A 27,448-nucleotide genomic window follows, 5' to 3' on the forward strand; every position below is an offset into this window, starting at 1 on the left:
ACTCCCAGAGCCGAGGACTAGGTTAGCATTGTTCCTTTTGAGCTGCACAGAATATTATCTAACCTATCCTGTAAAGGTTTGAATGACATATCTGAGTGACCCAGGCCATTCATGATCCATGCAGATAGGTCTGTGGTTTTGTGCGATCCGTGCTGATTGAGTAGCACACTGAGGAATTGTGTGGTGCGGAAGAATTTCAGTGGCATAATTTCCTTTTTGAGTATAGAACTAGGCCTGGTTTGAATGACTGGGAATAGACAAATAAAGTGCCCAAGGCTAAAGGTTTCAGATGTTTTTCTTGTCCCATCTGGGTTAATGGTCATTGATACATGTTTCAAATGATAGGATACAAATTCTTCTTTGGCTTGGCTTTGCGGACGAAGATTTATGGAGGGGGTAAAAAGTCCACGTCAGCTGCAGGCTCGTTTGTGGCTGACAAGTCCGATGCGGGACAGGCAGACACGATTGCAGCGGTTGCAAGGGAAAATTGGTTGGTTGGGGTTGGGTGTTGGGTTTTTCCTCCTTTGCCTTTTGTCAGTGAGGTGGGCTCTGCGGTCTTCTTCAAAGGAGGTTGCTGACCGCCAAACTGTGAGGCGCCAAGATGCACGGTTTGAGGCGTTATCAGCCCACTGGCGGTGGTCAATGTGGCAGGCACCAAGAGATTTCTTTAGGCAGTCCTTGTACCTTTTCTTTGGTGCACCTCTGTCACGGTGGCCAGTGGAGAGCTCGCCATACAACACGATCTTGGGAAGGCGATGGTCCTCCATTCTGGAGACGTGACCCATCCAGCGCAGCTGGATCTTCAGCAGCGTGGACTCGATGCTGTCGACCTCTGCCATCTCGAGTACTTCGACGTTAGGGGTGTAAGCGCTCCAATGGATGTTGAGGATGGAGCGGAGACAACGCTGGTGGAAGCGTTCTAGGAGCCGTAGGTGGTGCCGGTAGAGGACCCATGATTCGGAGCCGAACAGGAGTGTGGGTATGACAACGGCTCTGTATACGCTTATCTTTGTGAGGTTTTTCAGTTGGTTGTTTTTCCAGACTCTTTTGTGTAGTCTTCCAAAGGCGCTATTTGCCTTGGCGAGTCTGTTGTCTATCTCATTGTCGATCCTTGCATCTGATGAAATGGTGCAGCCGAGATAGGTAAACTGGTTGACCGTTTTGAGTTTTGTGTGCCCGATGGAGATGTGGGGGGGCTGGTAGTCATGGTGGGGAGCTGGCTGATGGAGGACCTCAGTTTTCTTCAGGCTGTCTTCCAGGCCAAACATTTTGGCAGTTTCCGCAAAGCAGGACGTCAAGCGCTGAAGAGCTGGCTCTGAATGGGCAACTAAAGCGGCATGATCTGCAAAGAGTAGTTCACGGACAAGTTTCTCTTGTGTCTTGGTGTGAGCTTGCAGGCGCCTCAGATTGAAGAGACTGCCATCCGTGCGGTACCGGATGTAAACAGCGTCTTCATTGTTGGGGTCTTTCATGGCTTGGTTCAGCATCATGCTGAAGAAGATTGAAAAGAGGGTTGGTGCGAGAACACAGCCTTGCTTCACGCCATTGTTAATGGAGAAGGGTTCAGAGAGCTCATTTCTGTATCTGACCCGATCTTGTTGGTTTTCGTGCAGTTGGATAATCATGTTGAGGAACTTTGGGGGACATCCGATGCGCTCTAGTATTTGCCAAAGCCCTTTCCTGCTCACGGTGTCGAAGGCTTTGGTGAGGTCAACAAAGGTGATGTAGAGTCCTTTGTTTTGTTCTCTGCACTTTTCTTGGAGCTGTCTGAGGGCAAAGACCATGTCAGTAGTTCCTCTGTTTGCGCGAAAGCCGCACTGTGATTCTGGGAGAATATTCTCGGCGACACTAGGTATTATTCTATTTAGTAGAATCCTAGCGAAGATTTTGCCTGCAATGGAGAGCAACGAGATTCCCCTGTAGTTTGAGCAGTCTGATTTCTCGCCTTTGTTTTTGTACAGGGTGATGATGGTGGCATCACGAAGATCCTGAGGCAGTTTACCTTGGTCCCAACAAAGCTTGAAAAACTCATGCAGTTTGGCATGCAGAGTTTTGCCGCCAGCCTTCCAGACTTCTGGGGGGATTCCATCCATACCTGCTGCTTTGCCACTTTTCAGTTGTTCGATTGCCTTATATGTCTCATCCAGGGTGGGAACCTCATCCAGCTCTAGCCTTAGGGGCTGTTGAGGGAGCTGGAGCAGGGCGGAATCTTGGACTGAGCGGTTGGCACTGAAAAGAGATTGGAAGTGTTCTGACCATCGGTTGAGGATGGAGATCTTGTCGCTGAGGAGGACTTTGCCGTCTGAGCTGCGCAGCGGGCTTTGGACTTGGGGTGAGGGGCCGTACACAGCCTTTAGAGCCTCGTAGAAACCCCTGAAGTCGCCAATGTCCGCGCTGAGCTGGGTTCGTTTGGCGAGGCTAGTCCACCACTCATTTTGGATCTCCCGGAGTTTGCGCTGAAGATGGCTGCATGCGCGACGGAAGGCTTGTTTCTTCTCTGGACAGGACGGCTTTGTAAGGTGAGCCTGGTGGGCAGCTCGCTTCTTTGCCAGCAGCTCCTGGATTTCCTGGCTGTTTTTGTCAAACCAGTCCTTGTTTTTCCTGGAGGAGAAGCTTCAGTGGATTGCAGTATGGTAGTCTTCAACTGATCCCAGAGGGTTTCAGGGGACGGGTCCGTGAGGCGGGTTGCAACGTCGAGCTTTGCTTTGAGGTTTGCCTGGAAGTTTCCTCTCGCTTCGTCTGACTGCAGGTTTCCAACATTGAACCTCTTTCTGGGGGCTTTATTGTTCCTGGGCTTTGGCTTGAAGTGAAGGTTGAGCTTGCAGCGAACCAGCCGGTGGTCAGTGTGGCATTCCGCGCTAGGCATGACCCTGGTGTGGAGCACATCTTGTTTGTCACTTTCTCGCACCAGGATGTAGTCCAGGAGGTGCCAGTGTTTGGATCGGGGATGCATCCAGGTGGTCTTAAGGCTGTCCCTCTGCTGAAAAAGGGTGTTTGTAATGACAAGTCGCTGTTCTGCGCAGAGCTCCAACAGGAGGCGCCCATTGTCGTTGCACTTGCCGACGCCATGCTTGCCCAGGATTCCTGGCCAGGTTTCTGAGTCTTTGCCGACACGAGCGTTGAAGTCGCCCAGGATGACAACCTTGTCGGCTGTAGGGGTACGTTGGATGAGGTTGCGCAGGTCGGTGTAGAACTTGTTCTTTTCTGCTGGTTCCGCCTGGAGGGTTGGAGCATAGACACTGATGAGGGTGATGTGACGCTTGTTTTGAAGTGGGAGTCGCATGGACATGATTCGGTCCGAGAGGCCTGTCGGAAGGTTTTCGAGTTTGGAGGCAATGAAGCTCTTGACCATGAAGCCTACACCAGATAGGCGTCGTTCATCCGAAGGCTTGCCAGACCAGTAGAGTGTGTAGCCCGCGCCGCGTTCTTGGAGGCTGCCTACATCTGCCAGGCGGACTTCACTGAGAGCGGCTATGTCGATGTCAAGTCTGAGGAGTTCATGTGCAATGAGGGCAGACCGACGTTCAGGTCGGTGGCTGTCAGCCTTGTCTAGCATGGTTCTGATGTTCCAGCATGCTAGCTTGAGTTTGTGAGCATCTTTTGAGGGGGAGGACGTGGAGGGGGAGGACGTGGAGGGGGAGGACGTGGACCTGTCCTCGGGCCTGCGCAAAGGAGCTTTTAGGTGGAGTGCAGTGCGCGCAGTACTGGCCCCACCCTTTACACCCATGGTTCGTGTGCCGTGGCCAAGCAAGCTGGGACGTGGCACTGAGGTCCTTGGGTCGTAGGTTTTATATCGGAGTGGCCTTCTCCTATGCAGGTTTCTTACCCGGGCTGGAGGGGCCTGCCTCCCCTCCTAGGTCGGTCCATACTGCCCGGACCGGGGCTGAGGCCGCCGCAGTTCACCCTGCCTCCCACTCTCTGCCCGGATCGGGGCCTTCGCCTGCCCCACTCGACCGAGGCCGGGGCCGCCGTCTCCCCCTTGCTCCTGCCCGGATCGGGGCCGCCGCCGTCTACCCTTCGCCCGGACCGGGGCCGCTGCTGCTCTCCCTGTGCCTGGACTGGGGCCGCCGCCTCCCACTCCCTGCCCGGACCGGGGCCTCCGCCTGCCTCACACGACCGAGGCCGGGGCCGCCGTCTCCCCCTTGCTCCTGCCCGTATCGGAGCCGCCGCCGTCTACCCTTCGCCCGGACTGGGGCCGGGGCCGCTGCTGCTCTCCCTGTGCCTGGACTGGGGCCGCCGCCTCCCACTCCCTGCCCGGACCGGGGCCTCCGCCTGCCTCACTCGACCGAGGCCGCCGTCTCCCCCTTGCTCCTGCCCGTATTCGATACAAATTACTCAATTAAGTAAGGGTATAATCCAAAAATGAGTGTGAAACAGGATTTTCTTTTTTCTCAAAAGAGAACTACATATTTCATGTGTGATTTAAGATGAAGAAAATGAAGAAATAGATCACCACCACTTCTTGGAGAGCAACCACATGGTGAGGTATGGAATTTACAATAACAACCTGAGGATATAAGACTTGCAAGTCAAATCTCAAGCTTACTATCTCCCTAATAAACTTCAAGCGAGAGTATTTGTGAAATGTAGCTGCAGAATAGAGTTAAATGCACTCATCAAATTGAAGATGGTAACAGCTTAGATCAACTCAATTCCCTCAAGCATTCTATTTCTCCAACATCCCACTGCAACCAGCACCAAACATAATCCTGTTCAGTCATGCCCACCGCACCCAAATGCCTGTCTGCATTTTGTCCTGAAAATCCTTATGTTTGCAGCAGTTATTTGCTTTGGCACTCTCAGGAAACATCTAAAAATGTAGTCCTAGATGAAACTCAAATACAGCAGCACTAATCATGAACAATTTAAACTAATGGGAAATGGTACTAAAAGCAGAATTACAAGAAAGGCACGGTGATTTTGTTCATAAAACCCTGTCTTATGTGAGAATTTTGTGTCAATCCTGTCTATGGGTGTTAGTTTTGGAATACCTGTATGGTACGGAAATAAAGCTCCCTACAATTTGCTGCATAGGAAACCATTCTCCAATGTGCAGGCGTGATATATTTTTATTTCTCCAGTTATCTACATATTGTGGGGGAGAAACCTGGCCTTTGTTGGTTGTGCTAAACGTGTAATGCTAATGTCGTTCACCATGCACAAGTCACTCCATTCTATGTTCAGTGGATACAACACAGGATGAGTGAGCATTTACCTCACAAATGATTAACTGATTCGCAAAAAGGAGGCAACTTGTCAAATAGTCGGCTTTCTCTAAAATTTGAAAGATGGAACTCTTAATCTCACATGGCTCCAAGTGAGATTTCACACAGACCACACAAACAGCAGGTAAATAGCACCTTTCACAGGTGTGAAAATCTGTACACAGTAAAATTCTGCAAATTGCAAGGCATAAAAAAAATCTGAAACTATATATTGGAGATTGGGGGATGAAATTTGAATTGGACATAGGGGTGACTCCCTTTCTCTTTTTCTCAATACCACAAGGAATTTTAAAATTACCCTGAAGTAACAAGATGGTGGAACAGTCTTGAGAAATTGACTGTGAAGAGAAGGTGGGAGACAGGACAACAATTTCCAAGCACATGTAGATTACAACAAAGTACAGGCCCTTCAGCCCACAGTACTGACCTTTATAAACCTACTCCTCAATCTAAACCTTCCCTCCCTAACATCATTTTGAAACAAGGGGACTACATTTGCCATTCTCCAATTCTCTAGTATCTCCATTTTCCAGGGAGGATGCAAATATCATTGCAAACGCCCCAGCAGTCTCTTCCCTTGCTTCCTCTAGTAACCTGGGGTATATTTCCTTCACCTTGGAATTATCAATCTGAATGTTTTTTGAGATTCAGCACTTCCTCTTTCTTGACCTCAACATGCTCTCGTCTGTCCTATATTGATTTACATTGATCAAGGTCTCTCACGCTAGTGAACATTGAAGCAAAGTATTCATTTAGTCTCATGACATGACATTGTGGCCATTATTGAAACTTGGCTGCAGGAGGGGCAGAACTGGCAGCTCAATGTTCCAGGGTTCTGATGGTTCAGATGTGATAGAGGGGGAGGGATGAAAGGGGGAGGAGTGGCATTGCTGGTCAGGGAAAATATCACAGCTGTGCTTAGACAGGACAGCCCAGAGGGCTCGTCTACAGAGCCATATGGGTGGAGCTGAGGAACGGGAAAGGTGTGACCACACTGATAAGGTTGTATTATAGACCGCCCAATAGTTCAAGAGTATTGGAGGCGCAAATATGTAGAGAGATAGCAAATCGATGTAAGAAACAGAAAATTGTGATAGTAGGAGATTTTAACTTTCCACATATTGACTGGGACTCATATACTGTAAAAGGGCTGGATGGCTTGGAGTTTGTCAAATGTGTACAGGAAAGTTTTCTAAATCAATATATAGAAGTACAAATGAGAGAGGAAGCCAGACAGGTCAGGTGGCAGAAGTATTTAGGTGAGCATTTTGGGTTCAGTGTCCATAATGTCATTAATTTCAAATTACCTATGGATAAAAATAGGTCTGGTCCTCGAGTTGAGGTTCTAAAAGTGGAGAAAGGGTCTCGGAAGAGTTGATTGGAATAAGTCATTTTCTGGCAAGGATGAATTCGGCAAGTGGAAGGCATTCAAAGGTGAGATTTTGAGAGTGCAGAGTTTGCATGTTCCTACCAAGATTAAAGGCAAAGTTAACAGGCACAGGGAACCCTGGTCTTCAAGGGATATTGATGATATTATTAAGAAGAAGAGAGAGGTGTATAACTGGTATAGGAAACAAGGAGCAAATGAGGTACTTGCAGAGTGTAGAAAATGTAAGAGAATAATAAAGAAGGAAATCAGGAAGGCAAAAAGAAGGCATGAGGGGACTTTGGCAGATAATGTGAAAGTAAATCCGGATGGTTTCTACAAGAATAGTAAGAGTAAGAGGATAACAAGGAACAAAATTGGTCCCCTAGAGAATCAGAGTGGCCATCTATATGTGGAGCCTCTAGTAATGGGGGAGATGTTAAACAGTTTTTTTGCATCAGTATTTACTCAAGAAACTGGCATAGTGTGTAAGGAAGGAAGGGAAACAAACAGAAGGATCATGGAACATATGGAGATTAAGGATGAGGAGGTGCTTGCTGCCTTACAGTGAATAAAGGTAAACAAATCCCCTGGAACGGATATGATATTTCTTTGGACTTTGAGGGGGACTAGTGCAGAGATTGCAGAGGCTCTGATGGATATATTCAAAATGTCCTTCGCCACGGGAGAGGTGTCAAAGGATTGGAGAGTAGCTCATGTTATCACGCTGTTTAAGTAAGACTCCAAAAGTAAACCAGGTACCAGTAGGAGGTAAATTATTGGAAGGGGTTCTGAGAGATAGGGTATATAGATGTTTGGACAGTCATGGGTTGATTAAGGATAGTCTGCATGGCTTTGTGCCTGGTAGGTCGTGTTTAACAAATCTTGTAGAGTTATACGAGGTTACCAAGAAGGTAGATGAAAGAATGGCTGTGGATGTTGTCTATATGGACTTTAGTAAGGCCTTTGACAAGGTCCCATATGGGAGGATAGTTCAGAAGGTTCAGACACTAGGTATACATAGAGGGGTTGTAAACTGGATTTGAAATTGGCTGTGTGGGAGAAAACAGAGTGGTAGTGGGTGATTGCTTCTCAGATTGGAGGCCTGTGACTAGTGGTGTGCCTCAGGGATCTGTGTTGGGACCATTGTTGTTTGTTGTCTGTATCCATGATCTGGATGATAATGTGGTGAACTGGATCAGCATGTTTGCTGATGACACAAAGATAGAAGGTGATGTGGACAGCAAAGAAGATTTTCAAAGCTTGCAGAGGGATCTAGAGCAACTGGGAGAATGGGACAGTAAATGGATGATGGAATTTAATGCAGACAAGTGGGAGTTATTGCATTATGGAAGAGCAAATCAAGAAGGACATAAACTGTAAATGAAAAAGCACTGAGGAGTGCGGAGGAGCAAAGAGACCTGGGGATACATGTACATTGTTCCCTGAAAGAGGTGTTACAGGTAGACAGGATTGTAAAGAAAGCTTTTGGCATATTGGCCTTTCTAAATTAAAGTATTGAGTATAGGAGTTGAGATGTTATGTTGAAGTTATAGAAGACATTGGTGAGGCCAAATTTGGAATATTGTATGCAGTTCTGGTCACCTAGCTACAGGAAGGATGTCAATAAGATTGAAAGAGTGCAGAGAAGATCTACTAGGATGTTGATGGGCCTTCAGGAGTTGAGTTACAGGGAAAAATTAAATAGGCTAGGACTTTATTCTTCGGAGTGAAGAAGAATAAGGGGAGATATGATAGAGGTTTACAAAATTATGAGGGGTATAGACAGAGTAAATGTGAGTAGTCTCTTTCCACTGAGATTAGGAGAGACAAATACAAGAGGACAAGGCTTTAAGGTGAAAGGGGAAAGGTTTAGGGGGAATATTAGGGGGAACTTCTTCACTCAGCTCCCATCTGATGTTGTGGGTGCAGACTCGATCATAAGAATAAATTGGGTAGATACGTGGATGGGAAAGGTCTGGAGGGTTAAGGAATGGGACCAGGTTATTGGGACTAGCTGAGCAATGATCAGCACAGACTAGTAGGGCTGAATGGTCTGTTTTCTATGTTGTAGCGTTCTATGGTTCTAACTTACATGATTCACCAGAATAAAAAATTATAATGGCCGTGCTTTGCTTTATCAGCAAATATGCACTCTTCATTCCGCTGACAATAAACTTTCATGTGTCAAATCCTTTTTATTCAGATTTTAATCAGTGGAGATATTTATCAAACTTTCAAATGGTTTTTTTCATCACTATCAATCTTTCTCTATTTTATATCCTGGTGAATTAAATATTTGAATGGACTACACATCAGCTCATGAATGAATGGTTAGTAGTCTACAATAGCTTGCCCTATTCAATGTAGATGATTCTGTTGTTTTCAGGAATTTCTTGTGCAATTAGATAACCCCTGGAAAGTCTACGGGCAAGTCAGAGTCAAATTCATGACTTGCACTGTTAGTTTTCCAGTGATCAAGAAATCCAATATGCATAATCTCGAATTTTACGATCCACTTCAGTTCACAGGGTAATAATGTGAGTCGTTTCAAGAACTAGCTGTGAGGCTGCCTCAGCATGGCCTGAATGGATTCATGTTACACAGCTTTCCTCTTGCAGTTGTGTTACGGAAAACCCAATGGACAGAATTACTGCTATGCATTTGCTCTTTGCAGTGCTTCAGTGCCTGATAGGCTGCTGCTACCAAACACAGCTCTCTGACATACAGAGCAAGGCAGGAGTCAGCAAAGCTCCAACTTTGAAATAATCCATTCTCCTTTTCCAGCTTACAGTCAGGAGAAGCACTATCACATAAAGAAAATCTCTCCAAGCATCAGCTCAGACATTCAACTTAAAAATTACCATATGTTTTGGCGTATAAGATGACCTTCGAGTAAGACGGGACCCCAATTTCATGGATTTATCATATATTGGGTGTATAAGACAGCACCCCCACCCCGCAAAAAAATGTGTGCTGACTGAGGTGGTGTCGTGTTGCCTGAGCTGTCGGGCATTGTATTTTGAGCAGAATTTTAAGGACCAGTTTTTGTATCTGGCCAATAAGATGACCCCTGTTTTTGGCATGTTTCTTGGGTGCTTCAAGGATCGTCTTATATGCCAAAATATACGGTACTTAAGAAATTGCTGCACACTGGGAAATCTATACTACACTTTCCACCCATATAAGCAGAAGATGCAGCTGAAACATAATTGCACTATTTTCTCCATAATCATTTCGACTCTTCCAAATCAAACATGGGCCGTGGCCCAAAAATACCTCTTCATGTATGAAGTTTCACGTATTTCAGGCATTGGTTAAACCTCTTACTTACTAGTATTCTAACAATATTCCAGCTTTTGAGATTTCAGATTTATTGTTAGAGAACATACAACCCTGAGGGTCAAGAATAATTGTTGATTTTTTTAAAAAAATTACATTTTATTCATAGCACAGTAGAAGCCTATTCCGGTCATTTAAACCCGTGCTGCCCAATTACATCCAAATTAAACTACAACCCTGTACGTTTTGGAGGGTAGGAGGAAACTGGAGCACCCAGAGGAAACCTATGCACACTCGGGGAGAACATACAAACTTCTTACAGACAGCGCTGGATTTGAACCTGGGTTCTCTTTAACTCAGGAATGTCAAAGCCAACAATTACACTGGTATAACCTGACCTCAGATCACTTACTTCAGCTATTTCTTCCTTCTATGATAATTTTCTTGTGAGCTTCTTCACTTTATGTGTATCCTTTGTTTGCATCGACAATAAAAAAAAAAATCACAATTTGATCGGAGCAATTCTGTTCTATCGACCTTGGTCCTTTAACCAGGTTACTCTGCAGACAGATAAAATATTGGAATGTATGTCTCTGTGATGCATCAGACAAAAGTCAAGAGTTAACTTTTCTTAAATCTCTTGTTGCAGCACAGGTTCAATTAACATCCAATAAGATGAGTTCTATTAAATGAACATTTGTAACAAAGTATTCTATACTGAGCTACTATAGAGGTCAACGTACACGTTGTGGAATCACTGTACACATTGTCGAGTTGATGTATGTGCGGAGAGGTTGATGTATACTCTGTGGAGTCTAGTGCAAGACTGACGCCTCCAGGCTTGCATGATGGGCTTGTATACGTTACTGCTTCTGTTACATGGACTGGAAGTGACATCATCAGTGATGCTATTGGCCCGGATAAAAACTTGTGTTGGATGCAGGTCAATTTTCCACAGAACTTCCGGCATTTCAGGAGCCGGTTCGCTTGCTGGTAAGTGGGTCGCCACACATTGATATTAAGATTGGAGAGGGTCCCATCATTCTGTTTGTAATGAATGTTAACTCAAGTGCTCAGTGGTATATTGGTTAATTACAATATTTTAGGGTAACTTGCTGTTTTAACCTGCTTGCCTTTTTAATGGTTCGTGTGCTATCGTGCAGTCATTTTCATGGCTATTTTTTTGTTTCGAAACTAAATACCTAGAAATTGTTCAGCACCTCAAAAAAGCACATTAAGTTGCTGGCGTGCTTGGGACTGGGTTGGATGAGAGGAGATCCCCACCAATCCTGCATCTGGACAAACCCAGAAATATTGCATTGCGCCTATAATAAAAGCCACTGTGTGCAACAAAATTAGCCATTTCATCAAAAAGACATTTCCTCTGCTTATTCCACATGCAATATAAAGGTCATGAATGGAGGGTAAGACAAGAATTGTGGGGATGCTTGGAGTTTGGGACTTCAGCATGAAGGGAATTAGGATTACTCATTTTTTTTCCATAAATAAAACTTAATTCACAATAAATTATTGACAAAAGAAAATCATTCAGAGTCTATTCATCTCCTTAGTGTCATATCCATACCTTTCCATTGCTGTACATTATAACATTCAGTCTCTATTTAGCACCATTGTGGCTCCTTGTAGTTACTCCCTCCTCTGTTGTTTCAAGGACTAATGGTGGGGAAGGAAGATGGAGAGGCTAGGTATTCAGGAGAGGACTGGGAAGCATCCAGAGCCGGGGAACCAAATTACCTCCACGTCAAGGTGAGCGAGGGTGGATCTAATGGTTACTCCCAGAGCCGAGGACTAGGTTAGCATTGTTCCTTTTGAGCTGCACAGAATATTATCTAACCTATCCTGTAAAGGTTTGAATGACATATCTGAGTGACCCAGGCCATTCATGATCCATGCAGATAGGTCTGTGGTTTTGTGCGATCCGTGCTGATTGAGTAGCACACTGAGGAATTGTGTGGTGCGGAAGAATTTCAGTGGCATAATTTCCTTTTTGAGTATAGAACTAGGCCTGGTTTGAATGACTGGGAATAGACAAATAAAGTGCCCAAGGCTAAAGGTTTCAGATGTTTTTCTTGTCCCATCTGGGTTAATGGTCATTGATACATGTTTCAAATGATAGGATACAAATTCTTCTTTGGCTTGGCTTTGCGGACGAAGATTTATGGAGGGGGTAAAAAGTCCACGTCAGCTGCAGGCTCGTTTGTGGCTGACAAGTCCGATGCGGGACAGGCAGACACGATTGCAGCGGTTGCAAGGGAAAATTGGTTGGTTGGGGTTGGGTGTTGGGTTTTTCCTCCTTTGCCTTTTGTCAGTGAGGTGGGCTCTGCGGTCTTCTTCAAAGGAGGTTGCTGACCGCCAAACTGTGAGGCGCCAAGATGCACGGTTTGAGGCGTTATCAGCCCACTGGCGGTGGTCAATGTGGCAGGCACCAAGAGATTTCTTTAGGCAGTCCTTGTACCTTTTCTTTGGTGCACCTCTGTCACGGTGGCCAGTGGAGAGCTCGCCATACAACACGATCTTGGGAAGGCGATGGTCCTCCATTCTGGAGACGTGACCCATCCAGCGCAGCTGGATCTTCAGCAGCGTGGACTCGATGCTGTCGACCTCTGCCATCTCGAGTACTTCGACGTTAGGGGTGTAAGCGCTCCAATGGATGTTGAGGATGGAGCGGAGACAACGCTGGTGGAAGCGTTCTAGGAGCCGTAGGTGGTGCCGGTAGAGGACCCATGATTCGGAGCCGAACAGGAGTGTGGGTATGACAACGGCTCTGTATACGCTTATCTTTGTGAGGTTTTTCAGTTGGTTGTTTTTCCAGACTCTTTTGTGTAGTCTTCCAAAGGCGCTATTTGCCTTGGCGAGTCTGTTGTCTATCTCATTGTCGATCCTTGCATCTGATGAAATGGTGCAGCCGAGATAGGTAAACTGGTTGACCGTTTTGAGTTTTGTGTGCCCGATGGAGATGTGGGGGGGCTGGTAGTCATGGTGGGGAGCTGGCTGATGGAGGACCTCAGTTTTCTTCAGGCTGTCTTCCAGGCCAAACATTTTGGCAGTTTCCGCAAAGCAGGACGTCAAGCGCTGAAGAGCTGGCTCTGAATGGGCAACTAAAGCGGCATGATCTGCAAAGAGTAGTTCACGGACAAGTTTCTCTTGTGTCTTGGTGTGAGCTTGCAGGCGCCTCAGATTGAAGAGACTGCCATCCGTGCGGTACCGGATGTAAACAGCGTCTTCATTGTTGGGGTCTTTCATGGCTTGGTTCAGCATCATGCTGAAGAAGATTGAAAAGAGGGTTGGTGCGAGAACACAGCCTTGCTTCACGCCATTGTTAATGGAGAAGGGTTCAGAGAGCTCATTTCTGTATCTGACCCGATCTTGTTGGTTTTCGTGCAGTTGGATAATCATGTTGAGGAACTTTGGGGGACATCCGATGCGCTCTAGTATTTGCCAAAGCCCTTTCCTGCTCACGGTGTCGAAGGCTTTGGTGAGGTCAACAAAGGTGATGTAGAGTCCTTTGTTTTGTTCTCTGCACTTTTCTTGGAGCTGTCTGAGGGCAAAGACCATGTCAGTAGTTCCTCTGTTTGCGCGAAAGCCGCACTGTGATTCTGGGAGAATATTCTCGGCGACACTAGGTATTATTCTATTTAGTAGAATCCTAGCGAAGATTTTGCCTGCAATGGAGAGCAACGAGATTCCCCTGTAGTTTGAGCAGTCTGATTTCTCGCCTTTGTTTTTGTACAGGGTGATGATGGTGGCATCACGAAGATCCTGAGGCAGTTTACCTTGGTCCCAACAAAGCTTGAAAAACTCATGCAGTTTGGCATGCAGAGTTTTGCCGCCAGCCTTCCAGACTTCTGGGGGGATTCCATCCATACCTGCTGCTTTGCCACTTTTCAGTTGTTCGATTGCCTTATATGTCTCATCCAGGGTGGGAACCTCATCCAGCTCTAGCCTTAGGGGCTGTTGAGGGAGCTGGAGCAGGGCGGAATCTTGGACTGAGCGGTTGGCACTGAAAAGAGATTGGAAGTGTTCTGACCATCGGTTGAGGATGGAGATCTTGTCGCTGAGGAGGACTTTGCCGTCTGAGCTGCGCAGCGGGCTTTGGACTTGGGGTGAGGGGCCGTACACAGCCTTTAGAGCCTCGTAGAAACCCCTGAAGTCGCCAATGTCCGCGCTGAGCTGGGTTCGTTTGGCGAGGCTAGTCCACCACTCATTTTGGATCTCCCGGAGTTTGCGCTGAAGATGGCTGCATGCGCGACGGAAGGCTTGTTTCTTCTCTGGACAGGACGGCTTTGTAAGGTGAGCCTGGTGGGCAGCTCGCTTCTTTGCCAGCAGCTCCTGGATTTCCTGGCTGTTTTTGTCAAACCAGTCCTTGTTTTTCCTGGAGGAGAAGCTTCAGTGGATTGCAGTATGGTAGTCTTCAACTGATCCCAGAGGGTTTCAGGGGACGGGTCCGTGAGGCGGGTTGCAACGTCGAGCTTTGCTTTGAGGTTTGCCTGGAAGTTTCCTCTCGCTTCGTCTGACTGCAGGTTTCCAACATTGAACCTCTTTCTGGGGGCTTTATTGTTCCTGGGCTTTGGCTTGAAGTGAAGGTTGAGCTTGCAGCGAACCAGCCGGTGGTCAGTGTGGCATTCCGCGCTAGGCATGACCCTGGTGTGGAGCACATCTTGTTTGTCACTTTCTCGCACCAGGATGTAGTCCAGGAGGTGCCAGTGTTTGGATCGGGGATGCATCCAGGTGGTCTTAAGGCTGTCCCTCTGCTGAAAAAGGGTGTTTGTAATGACAAGTCGCTGTTCTGCGCAGAGCTCCAACAGGAGGCGCCCATTGTCGTTGCACTTGCCGACGCCATGCTTGCCCAGGATTCCTGGCCAGGTTTCTGAGTCTTTGCCGACACGAGCGTTGAAGTCGCCCAGGATGACAACCTTGTCGGCTGTAGGGGTACGTTGGATGAGGTTGCGCAGGTCGGTGTAGAACTTGTTCTTTTCTGCTGGTTCCGCCTGGAGGGTTGGAGCATAGACACTGATGAGGGTGATGTGACGCTTGTTTTGAAGTGGGAGTCGCATGGACATGATTCGGTCCGAGAGGCCTGTCGGAAGGTTTTCGAGTTTGGAGGCAATGAAGCTCTTGACCATGAAGCCTACACCAGATAGGCGTCGTTCATCCGAAGGCTTGCCAGACCAGTAGAGTGTGTAGCCCGCGCCGCGTTCTTGGAGGCTGCCTACATCTGCCAGGCGGACTTCACTGAGAGCGGCTATGTCGATGTCAAGTCTGAGGAGTTCATGTGCAATGAGGGCAGACCGACGTTCAGGTCGGTGGCTGTCAGCCTTGTCTAGCATGGTTCTGATGTTCCAGCATGCTAGCTTGAGTTTGTGAGCATCTTTTGAGGGGGAGGACGTGGAGGGGGAGGACGTGGAGGGGGAGGACGTGGACCTGTCCTCGGGCCTGCGCAAAGGAGCTTTTAGGTGGAGTGCAGTGCGCGCAGTACTGGCCCCACCCTTTACACCCATGGTTCGTGTGCCGTGGCCAAGCAAGCTGGGACGTGGCACTGAGGTCCTTGGGTCGTAGGTTTTATATCGGAGTGGCCTTCTCCTATGCAGGTTTCTTACCCGGGCTGGAGGGGCCTGCCTCCCCTCCTAGGTCGGTCCATACTGCCCGGACCGGGGCTGAGGCCGCCGCAGTTCACCCTGCCTCCCACTCTCTGCCCGGATCGGGGCCTTCGCCTGCCCCACTCGACCGAGGCCGGGGCCGCCGTCTCCCCCTTGCTCCTGCCCGGATCGGGGCCGCCGCCGTCTACCCTTCGCCCGGACCGGGGCCGCTGCTGCTCTCCCTGTGCCTGGACTGGGGCCGCCGCCTCCCACTCCCTGCCCGGACCGGGGCCTCCGCCTGCCTCACACGACCGAGGCCGGGGCCGCCGTCTCCCCCTTGCTCCTGCCCGTATCGGAGCCGCCGCCGTCTACCCTTCGCCCGGACTGGGGCCGGGGCCGCTGCTGCTCTCCCTGTGCCTGGACTGGGGCCGCCGCCTCCCACTCCCTGCCCGGACCGGGGCCTCCGCCTGCCTCACTCGACCGAGGCCGCCGTCTCCCCCTTGCTCCTGCCCGTATTCGATACAAATTACTCAATTAAGTAAGGGTATAATCCAAAAATGAGTGTGAAACAGGATTTTCTTTTTTCTCAAAAGAGAACTACATATTTCATGTGTGATTTAAGATGAAGAAAATGAAGAAATAGATCACCACCACTTCTTGGAGAGCAACCACATGGTGAGGTATGGAATTTACAATAACAACCTGAGGATATAAGACTTGCAAGTCAAATCTCAAGCTTACTATCTCCCTAATAAACTTCAAGCGAGAGTATTTGTGAAATGTAGCTGCAGAATAGAGTTAAATGCACTCATCAAATTGAAGATGGTAACAGCTTAGATCAACTCAATTCCCTCAAGCATTCTATTTCTCCAACATCCCACTGCAACCAGCACCAAACATAATCCTGTTCAGTCATGCCCACCGCACCCAAATGCCTGTCTGCATTTTGTCCTGAAAATCCTTATGTTTGCAGCAGTTATTTGCTTTGGCACTCTCAGGAAACATCTAAAAATGTAGTCCTAGATGAAACTCAAATACAGCAGCACTAATCATGAACAATTTAAACTAATGGGAAATGGTACTAAAAGCAGAATTACAAGAAAGGCACGGTGATTTTGTTCATAAAACCCTGTCTTATGTGAGAATTTTGTGTCAATCCTGTCTATGGGTGTTAGTTTTGGAATACCTGTATGGTACGGAAATAAAGCTCCCTACAATTTGCTGCATAGGAAACCATTCTCCAATGTGCAGGCGTGATATATTTTTATTTCTCCAGTTATCTACATATTGTGGGGGAGAAACCTGGCCTTTGTTGGTTGTGCTAAACGTGTAATGCTAATGTCGTTCACCATGCACAAGTCACTCCATTCTATGTTCAGTGGATACAACACAGGATGAGTGAGCATTTACCTCACAAATGATTAACTGATTCGCAAAAAGGAGGCAACTTGTCAAATAGTCGGCTTTCTCTAAAATTTGAAAGATGGAACTCTTAATCTCACATGGCTCCAAGTGAGATTTCACACAGACCACACAAACAGCAGGTAAATAGCACCTTTCACAGGTGTGAAAATCTGTACACAGTAAAATTCTGCAAATTGCAAGGCATAAAAAAAATCTGAAACTATATATTGGAGATTGGGGGATGAAATTTGAATTGGACATAGGGGTGACTCCCTTTCTCTTTTTCTCAATACCACAAGGAATTTTAAAATTACCCTGAAGTAACAAGATGGTGGAACAGTCTTGAGAAATTGACTGTGAAGAGAAGGTGGGAGACAGGACAACAATTTCCAAGCACATGTAGATTACAACAAAGTACAGGCCCTTCAGCCCACAGTACTGACCTTTATAAACCTACTCCTCAATCTAAACCTTCCCTCCCTAACATCATTTTGAAACAAGGGGACTACATTTGCCATTCTCCAATTCTCTAGTATCTCCATTTTCCAGGGAGGATGCAAATATCATTGCAAACGCCCCAGCAGTCTCTTCCCTTGCTTCCTCTAGTAACCTGGGGTATATTTCCTTCACCTTGGAATTATCAATCTGAATGTTTTTTGAGATTCAGCACTTCCTCTTTCTTGACCTCAACATGCTCTCGTCTGTCCTATATTGATTTACATTGATCAAGGTCTCTCACGCTAGTGAACATTGAAGCAAAGTATTCATTTAGTCTCATGACATGACATTGTGGCCATTATTGAAACTTGGCTGCAGGAGGGGCAGAACTGGCAGCTCAATGTTCCAGGGTTCTGATGGTTCAGATGTGATAGAGGGGGAGGGATGAAAGGGGGAGGAGTGGCATTGCTGGTCAGGGAAAATATCACAGCTGTGCTTAGACAGGACAGCCCAGAGGGCTCGTCTACAGAGCCATATGGGTGGAGCTGAGGAACGGGAAAGGTGTGACCACACTGATAAGGTTGTATTATAGACCGCCCAATAGTTCAAGAGTATTGGAGGCGCAAATATGTAGAGAGATAGCAAATCGATGTAAGAAACAGAAAATTGTGATAGTAGGAGATTTTAACTTTCCACATATTGACTGGGACTCATATACTGTAAAAGGGCTGGATGGCTTGGAGTTTGTCAAATGTGTACAGGAAAGTTTTCTAAATCAATATATAGAAGTACAAATGAGAGAGGAAGCCAGACAGGTCAGGTGGCAGAAGTATTTAGGTGAGCATTTTGGGTTCAGTGTCCATAATGTCATTAATTTCAAATTACCTATGGATAAAAATAGGTCTGGTCCTCGAGTTGAGGTTCTAAAAGTGGAGAAAGGGTCTCGGAAGAGTTGATTGGAATAAGTCATTTTCTGGCAAGGATGAATTCGGCAAGTGGAAGGCATTCAAAGGTGAGATTTTGAGAGTGCAGAGTTTGCATGTTCCTACCAAGATTAAAGGCAAAGTTAACAGGCACAGGGAACCCTGGTCTTCAAGGGATATTGATGATATTATTAAGAAGAAGAGAGAGGTGTATAACTGGTATAGGAAACAAGGAGCAAATGAGGTACTTGCAGAGTGTAGAAAATGTAAGAGAATAATAAAGAAGGAAATCAGGAAGGCAAAAAGAAGGCATGAGGGGACTTTGGCAGATAATGTGAAAGTAAATCCGGATGGTTTCTACAAGAATAGTAAGAGTAAGAGGATAACAAGGAACAAAATTGGTCCCCTAGAGAATCAGAGTGGCCATCTATATGTGGAGCCTCTAGTAATGGGGGAGATGTTAAACAGTTTTTTTGCATCAGTATTTACTCAAGAAACTGGCATAGTGTGTAAGGAAGGAAGGGAAACAAACAGAAGGATCATGGAACATATGGAGATTAAGGATGAGGAGGTGCTTGCTGCCTTACAGTGAATAAAGGTAAACAAATCCCCTGGAACGGATATGATATTTCTTTGGACTTTGAGGGGGACTAGTGCAGAGATTGCAGAGGCTCTGATGGATATATTCAAAATGTCCTTCGCCACGGGAGAGGTGTCAAAGGATTGGAGAGTAGCTCATGTTATCACGCTGTTTAAGTAAGACTCCAAAAGTAAACCAGGTACCAGTAGGAGGTAAATTATTGGAAGGGGTTCTGAGAGATAGGGTATATAGATGTTTGGACAGTCATGGGTTGATTAAGGATAGTCTGCATGGCTTTGTGCCTGGTAGGTCGTGTTTAACAAATCTTGTAGAGTTATACGAGGTTACCAAGAAGGTAGATGAAAGAATGGCTGTGGATGTTGTCTATATGGACTTTAGTAAGGCCTTTGACAAGGTCCCATATGGGAGGATAGTTCAGAAGGTTCAGACACTAGGTATACATAGAGGGGTTGTAAACTGGATTTGAAATTGGCTGTGTGGGAGAAAACAGAGTGGTAGTGGGTGATTGCTTCTCAGATTGGAGGCCTGTGACTAGTGGTGTGCCTCAGGGATCTGTGTTGGGACCATTGTTGTTTGTTGTCTGTATCCATGATCTGGATGATAATGTGGTGAACTGGATCAGCATGTTTGCTGATGACACAAAGATAGAAGGTGATGTGGACAGCAAAGAAGATTTTCAAAGCTTGCAGAGGGATCTAGAGCAACTGGGAGAATGGGACAGTAAATGGATGATGGAATTTAATGCAGACAAGTGGGAGTTATTGCATTATGGAAGAGCAAATCAAGAAGGACATAAACTGTAAATGAAAAAGCACTGAGGAGTGCGGAGGAGCAAAGAGACCTGGGGATACATGTACATTGTTCCCTGAAAGAGGTGTTACAGGTAGACAGGATTGTAAAGAAAGCTTTTGGCATATTGGCCTTTCTAAATTAAAGTATTGAGTATAGGAGTTGAGATGTTATGTTGAAGTTATAGAAGACATTGGTGAGGCCAAATTTGGAATATTGTATGCAGTTCTGGTCACCTAGCTACAGGAAGGATGTCAATAAGATTGAAAGAGTGCAGAGAAGATCTACTAGGATGTTGATGGGCCTTCAGGAGTTGAGTTACAGGGAAAAATTAAATAGGCTAGGACTTTATTCTTCGGAGTGAAGAAGAATAAGGGGAGATATGATAGAGGTTTACAAAATTATGAGGGGTATAGACAGAGTAAATGTGAGTAGTCTCTTTCCACTGAGATTAGGAGAGACAAATACAAGAGGACAAGGCTTTAAGGTGAAAGGGGAAAGGTTTAGGGGGAATATTAGGGGGAACTTCTTCACTCAGCTCCCATCTGATGTTGTGGGTGCAGACTCGATCATAAGAATAAATTGGGTAGATACGTGGATGGGAAAGGTCTGGAGGGTTAAGGAATGGGACCAGGTTATTGGGACTAGCTGAGCAATGATCAGCACAGACTAGTAGGGCTGAATGGTCTGTTTTCTATGTTGTAGCGTTCTATGGTTCTAACTTACATGATTCACCAGAATAAAAAATTATAATGGCCGTGCTTTGCTTTATCAGCAAATATGCACTCTTCATTCCGCTGACAATAAACTTTCATGTGTCAAATCCTTTTTATTCAGATTTTAATCAGTGGAGATATTTATCAAACTTTCAAATGGTTTTTTTCATCACTATCAATCTTTCTCTATTTTATATCCTGGTGAATTAAATATTTGAATGGACTACACATCAGCTCATGAATGAATGGTTAGTAGTCTACAATAGCTTGCCCTATTCAATGTAGATGATTCTGTTGTTTTCAGGAATTTCTTGTGCAATTAGATAACCCCTGGAAAGTCTACGGGCAAGTCAGAGTCAAATTCATGACTTGCACTGTTAGTTTTCCAGTGATCAAGAAATCCAATATGCATAATCTCGAATTTTACGATCCACTTCAGTTCACAGGGTAATAATGTGAGTCGTTTCAAGAACTAGCTGTGAGGCTGCCTCAGCATGGCCTGAATGGATTCATGTTACACAGCTTTCCTCTTGCAGTTGTGTTACGGAAAACCCAATGGACAGAATTACTGCTATGCATTTGCTCTTTGCAGTGCTTCAGTGCCTGATAGGCTGCTGCTACCAAACACAGCTCTCTGACATACAGAGCAAGGCAGGAGTCAGCAAAGCTCCAACTTTGAAATAATCCATTCTCCTTTTCCAGCTTACAGTCAGGAGAAGCACTATCACATAAAGAAAATCTCTCCAAGCATCAGCTCAGACATTCAACTTAAAAATTACCATATGTTTTGGCGTATAAGATGACCTTCGAGTAAGACGGGACCCCAATTTCATGGATTTATCATATATTGGGTGTATAAGACAGCACCCCCACCCCGCAAAAAAATGTGTGCTGACTGAGGTGGTGTCGTGTTGCCTGAGCTGTCGGGCATTGTATTTTGAGCAGAATTTTAAGGACCAGTTTTTGTATCTGGCCAATAAGATGACCCCTGTTTTTGGCATGTTTCTTGGGTGCTTCAAGGATCGTCTTATATGCCAAAATATACGGTACTTAAGAAATTGCTGCACACTGGGAAATCTATACTACACTTTCCACCCATATAAGCAGAAGATGCAGCTGAAACATAATTGCACTATTTTCTCCATAATCATTTCGACTCTTCCAAATCAAACATGGGCCGTGGCCCAAAAATACCTCTTCATGTATGAAGTTTCACGTATTTCAGGCATTGGTTAAACCTCTTACTTACTAGTATTCTAACAATATTCCAGCTTTTGAGATTTCAGATTTATTGTTAGAGAACATACAACCCTGAGGGTCAAGAATAATTGTTGATTTTTTAAAAAAAATTACATTTTATTCATAGCACAGTAGAAGCCTATTCCGGTCATTTAAACCCGTGCTGCCCAATTACATCCAAATTAAACTACAACCCTGTACGTTTTGGAGGGTAGGAGGAAACTGGAGCACCCAGAGGAAACCTATGCACACTCGGGGAGAACATACAAACTTCTTACAGACAGCGCTGGATTTGAACCTGGGTTCTCTTTAACTCAGGAATGTCAAAGCCAACAATTACACTGGTATAACCTGACCTCAGATCACTTACTTCAGCACAAATCTAGACATAAACCTAATATGGAGATAGGGCCATTTGTTAACTGGTGCTAGATGACTAATGCTATGATGCTGGTAGCAGGTCTGAAATAAAAACTGAAATGTCTTTACACCATTCTGAAATACTAAAATTAACATTGCCACAAAATAGAATTATCACTGAAGTCTAAGTCAGTGAGAGGTCCTATTTTTGCTCTGAACCCATACAGTAAATGAGTCATACGATTTAACTCACTGCTTGGCATGAAGGTGTGGGTAGCAGGTGTGAAGGAAACAAACTGTGTTTCCTTATGGAAAGGTAATGACAGATATGAGTCAGGACAGGAATGTTTGACTCTGTTAACTTCTGTAATCAAAGAGCTTGGCCCATCCTCTATCCAGGCTCATACAGAAAGAACTACTGAGCAAATACCACTGCAATTGGATCAAGAATAGAGAAAATAAATGGGAGAATTGGAAGGATGTAAAAAATACAAAGATAAGAGTATTCAAATAAATAAGTATTTTAAACTTATATGCAAACCCAACAAAATGCACAAAAAAACATTTTGTTGGGTTTGCGGGTTAAGTTTAAAATATTTACAATACCAAAGGCCATTCTGAAGTTCATTTGACTGCCATTTTCTTTATCGTGCATTAGGATGTAACAGCAAGGTACAGGTCCTCCTTGGGCTGTGAATGTCTACCGATGGACATCCTAAAAGTACGAACAAGTATTTGGGAGACTGGTGGGATGGATGGGGATAGATTTACGTTCTGTTGTGGTACATGGATGGGAGGGGTATGGAGGGATATGGATTGGGTGCAAGTCAGTGGGCCGAGGCAGAATTAACTAGAATAAGCAGAATAGACTAGAAAGGTCTAAGGGCCTGTTTTCTGTGTTGTGATGTTCTATCGATCTATTTCAATATCATTAAGCACGAGTTAAAGATAAGGAAATTAGAACTAAAAAGTCAAAGTAATCAGAATCTTTCACCTGCACCAATACAAAACAAAGCCTCTTTAAGATGATGATATAAATGAGTGCAAGCAGAGGGAACTGAGGATTAATGGTAAAGCTGAGTGGATGGGGTTAATCCAACAACATATGGACCTTAACATCTCCAGAGATAAAAATTATGCAAAATTATATTTTGTAAAATTTGATTCATAAAGCATCTTTAACATATTAAAATGTTCATTAGGCTAAGCACATTTTACTTTGATCCAGGGACAGCTTTCTTCATCTAATCTATTTTTATTGGTTTCCATCCTAACTATTTTCTTCAAGGATGCTTTGGAGCCCAATTGCAAATGTGAAACATGCTATTCTGGGCAGGTACAGCATGTCATTATAATGTAAACTCAGCTCCAACAGAAATTATTTTTGTAAGCATTTCATTCAAAACACCAAATTAATTTACTTCAAGAAAGACATGGTACACTAAGCAGGCAATCCTGGGAACATGCAATTCAACTCACAACCTGCCAAAAACAGCCCATTTGTTGGATATTGAATGTAAACCTTTGAAAAGTCTGGCATCTGTATCCATGCCAGGTTATAGAAAAGTTATCTACTTTGAATATAGGGTTTGACAAGCTGAAGTTCTGTATATAAAACCTGAATATCACTTCATTACATTTCCCCCTCCCTTAAAACTTTCCAGGATCACTGAAAAAAATATTTAATTAGCATGTAACATGTTAAATAAAAAGTGCAATATAAATACGTTGTACTAGAAAAGTAACATCCAATAATCCAGGAAGTCTGCAAATCCAGCACCACTAAAATCTCAATAGTGTCAGATCAAATGGGTTTTTTAGTAGTTTCTTTTCGTGGTCATGACTGAAGGATAATTGTGGGTCAGTGTCTGGGAAGCATGCAGCAAAAGATACAGAAATTGGAGCAGGTACAGTAGACCAAAGATTATTTATCTGTATTTGTTAGGAGCAAGTGATGTACATAAAACAGATATATTCAGTTCACGTGTCATGACCTTTGTCTATCTTTTAACAGTACTTTTATTGTTTGCTTATATATGCACAAAATAAAACATTTAAAATGTATTTATAATATGGGATCTGGCAGTGTAAGAAAAAGGGGTGATTTTTGAAAATGTGTCATCCATTCTGAATAAATCTTCGTCCGCGAAGCCAAGCCAAAGAGATCCATTCTAGAAATTTTGAGTATTATCAGAATATGGATATACATTATTACAGATTTTTCTACTTATCGGACTGTTTCTCAAATTGGCCACTTCTGAGAAAATTCATATTACTTTATGATGAATGGAGCTGACAAATTAGCTTCTTGACATATCTGACAAATGCTAAGTACTTGTAGGCAAAGCTCAATATATCTAAGATCATTTTAGGCTACTTTAGGCAAAACGCATTTAATTTCTGACATGGTTCAGTTAAGCAAGAATCTGGCTGGAAGCTGCTTTTCAAAATGCCTAAAATGATTAGGTTTCATTTTCAGCAACATGTTGCAACCTGTCACAAATTAGTGTTGTACAAAGAAGGAAAGGGGATTCTGTGTATGGCTGTGGGCAAGCATGGGGAGGACCAGCATTGTTGAGGATGGATCATTCTGGTCTCACGTCAAATTCTTTACAGTTCTTAACAAGAATAAATTGCCATCACAGCCTGCTCTATGATTTTAACTTCATTACAGCATTTTTGTAATATGGGTAGTTTGCCACAGCTCTGCTGTTGTCTCACAGCCCCAAGGACCCAAGTTCAATCTTGACCTCCAGCACTCCCCAGCTCTCTTTCCACATCCCAGAGATGTGGATTGGTAGGATAATTAGCCACTGCAAATTGCCACTGGTGTGTGGGAGGCTGGGAGAACTTAGGAGAGAGCTGATGGCATCTGAGGGGCTCAAGATTCAGGTCATGATCAAACATGATTGACGTGTTGTGGTTTGATTTTGCTGGGGGAGGAAGATGGAATTTGCAACAGGCTCAATGTCAAGGACTTTAATCTTACAGCATTCATTGGAGCTCATCCAAGATGGATTAATGGACGAAGAGTCAGAAACAAAAAGTGATAAGGGACAAAACTGGGTAATATCACGAACTGTAAAAGCACAATCCTGGAGAAACTCAGCAGGTCAAACAGTGTACTTTATGTTGCAAAGATAAAGGGCAACAAGGTTAACATCGTAGTTCATGCATCACTGTTACAGCAGCAAAAATTGGGACTGGGGTTTGAATCCCACGCTGCTGTAAGGAGTTTGTATGTTCTCCCATATCTGCGTGGGTTTTCCCCGGGAGCTCCGGTTTCCTCCCACCCTTTAAAATTTAAAATATATTACCAACGTTTCGAGCTGGAGCCGTTTATCAAGGCATACAGTGATGAAGGGCTCCAGCCTGAAACGTTGATTATGTATCTTTATCTTTGCTACATAAAATACACGGTATGACCTGCTGAGTTTCTCCAGCTTTGGGTTTTTACTTCATTCACGGTGTCTGCAGACTTTTGTGTTTTTCTCATAATATCTCTATCTGTATTGAGGTTTATCTCATCTGTAGGTGATATTATGGATAACTAAGAGAAGAAAAGCAAGAATTATTTATTGTGGGACATTTGGGCTAATAGAAATGGGGAACAAACGTTACTGGTAGAAGGGAGATGTTTAGGGAGAACATTTTAATACAATGCACTGGTGCAGGAAAGCCAAGAAGGATAGAGAAGTTAGGGTCAGGATAAAACATAGTGAAGTGTTTAAAGGGCAAAATAACAATGGAAGAACTGAGGTAAGGGAAGGTGAGAACTGGGAACAGGAGTTGGCCATTTATCAAGACCATAGCTAACCTTCCATTTCAGTGCCATTTTCCTGCTTTATTACCGTATCCCTCAATTCTCCTAATTTTCAGAAGGTATCAATCTTCACTTTGAAGAAACTGCAGACTGAGCCTCTGTGGGCTCCACCCCACCCTTCCCTCAATGCGGAGATCTCCACATTCATCCTCCTCTCACCTACTCCTCCTTTTGAGACTGTAGCCCCAGGTTCTAGATTCAGCAACCTCCTTACATCTAGCCTATCAGGTCCTGTAAGAATGTTGTCAGTTTCAAGGCGATCTCTTCTCGTTTTTCTGAAAGGCAATAACAATGCACTTCTCAAAATATTCACAGCTTGGTGAACATTTAAAAATTGCAAATCCTGCCAGTTGACCAACTTGGTACAAAAGCAAAAACCTATTAAAGGATAGCTTGCTGTCCTGTGATGTGCACTGTCAGATGAAATGCTGAGACTTACATTCCTTGGACATGCCAACTTCCAGGCACTTCTGCAGCCGACAGTACTGACACCGATTGCGGGTGACTTTGTTGATGATGCAGTTCTTATCTCTGTGACAAGTGTACACCATATTCTTTTGGATACTTCTTCTGAAGAAACCCTGGACAAAAAAAATGGAAAGAGAAAAATATGCTACTGATCTTGACGGCAAACATTATAAAACAAATGACTGAACAACACCCAAATCTTCATTACAAGGGAGGAAAATGTTTCCTTCAATGGTTCAGCTAAAAAGATAGTAAAAATCTATGCTTTAGTTGGAGGGGTTGTCTATTAGTGATGGGAAACAAAATCTAGACTCAAGGCATGATCCTATCCTTCACTCGGTTCGTTTTGTTGTCAGGCTTGCTGTGAAGAGTCAACCTGCTTCCAAAAAATTAACGTAAATTACATCAGATGTTGCTAATGTTTCAGTCAGACGTGGGCTGCTTTGCTCTCAATGAATGAACTTTGTGCAGAAGATAGCAATTCAAACTTACTGAGATCATAATTTTTTATTTGCTATTCATAGTGCAGGTTTCACATATCCCAATTAGTGCTTTGCACAATACTTCATGTGCTTTAGCTGGGCGAATTTCTTCAACTGGAAAAAGGGAAAAATGGGAACATCCCTGATAAAGTGAGGCCAGGGTTTGCCTTCATCCTCTTCAGACCTCCCCGCCCTTCTCTTTAACTTAAAACTAACCTTCTCTCACTTTCTCAGCTCTTATTGCCTGCACCATGTGTTTGCGTGAAAGAGAAACAGGAGGATCAGAGCCAGCACCACCAGGTCGAGGAACAACTTCTTCCCACGAGCAGTGAGAATGCTGAACGACCAAAGGAACTGTTCACTCTAACCATTCAAGCCTCTCATAGACCTGAAACAATATTTATTTGTATCTATGAATCCTTGTCCTGCATGTGTATTGTTTGTCTGTATGTGTGTTATGTCTGGTTGTATGTCTGCGTGTTTTGCACCGAGGATCAGAGAATGCTGTTTCGTCAGCTGGTACTTGTGCAATCAAATGACAGTAAACTTGACTTATGTAGAATTTTTGACTTGAAGCATTAGGTCAATGTTTCTCCTTCCACAGATGGTGCCTGGCCTGCCATATATTTCCAGCATTTTCTGTTTTTATTTTGGATTTCCAACATATGCAAATTTTGGATCTTCATTTACAAAACAAGTTTATGTACAACCTGTGGTAGAATTTCCATCACCAAA

General features: G+C 44.5%; 1 protein-coding gene and 1 long non-coding RNA gene across 7 annotated transcripts in view; one reads left to right on the plus strand and one right to left on the minus strand.

Annotated features, from left to right (window-relative positions):
• The window catches only part of raraa (retinoic acid receptor, alpha a), a 657,787-nt gene that overhangs the window by 56,080 nt on the left and 574,259 nt on the right, over positions 1–27,448 (minus strand). For all 6 annotated transcript variants that reach the window (XM_069906794.1, XM_069906796.1, XM_069906797.1 and 3 more), the window contains one exon: positions 26,203–26,344. In XM_069906794.1, coding sequence (XP_069762895.1) covers positions 26,203–26,344 — 142 coding nt within the window. The remainder of the gene's footprint in view (positions 1–26,202; positions 26,345–27,448) is intronic.
• LOC138747516 (uncharacterized) lies at positions 10,659–27,393 on the plus strand. Its single transcript, XR_011347529.1, has 3 exons — positions 10,659–10,866; positions 16,064–16,150; positions 26,948–27,393. It is a non-coding gene; the product is annotated as an uncharacterized lncRNA (long non-coding RNA).

Source organism: Narcine bancroftii, chromosome 12 (assembly GCF_036971445.1).
Source record: "Narcine bancroftii isolate sNarBan1 chromosome 12, sNarBan1.hap1, whole genome shotgun sequence".
In the NCBI taxonomy this organism is placed as follows: Eukaryota; Metazoa; Chordata; class Chondrichthyes; order Torpediniformes; family Narcinidae; genus Narcine; species Narcine bancroftii.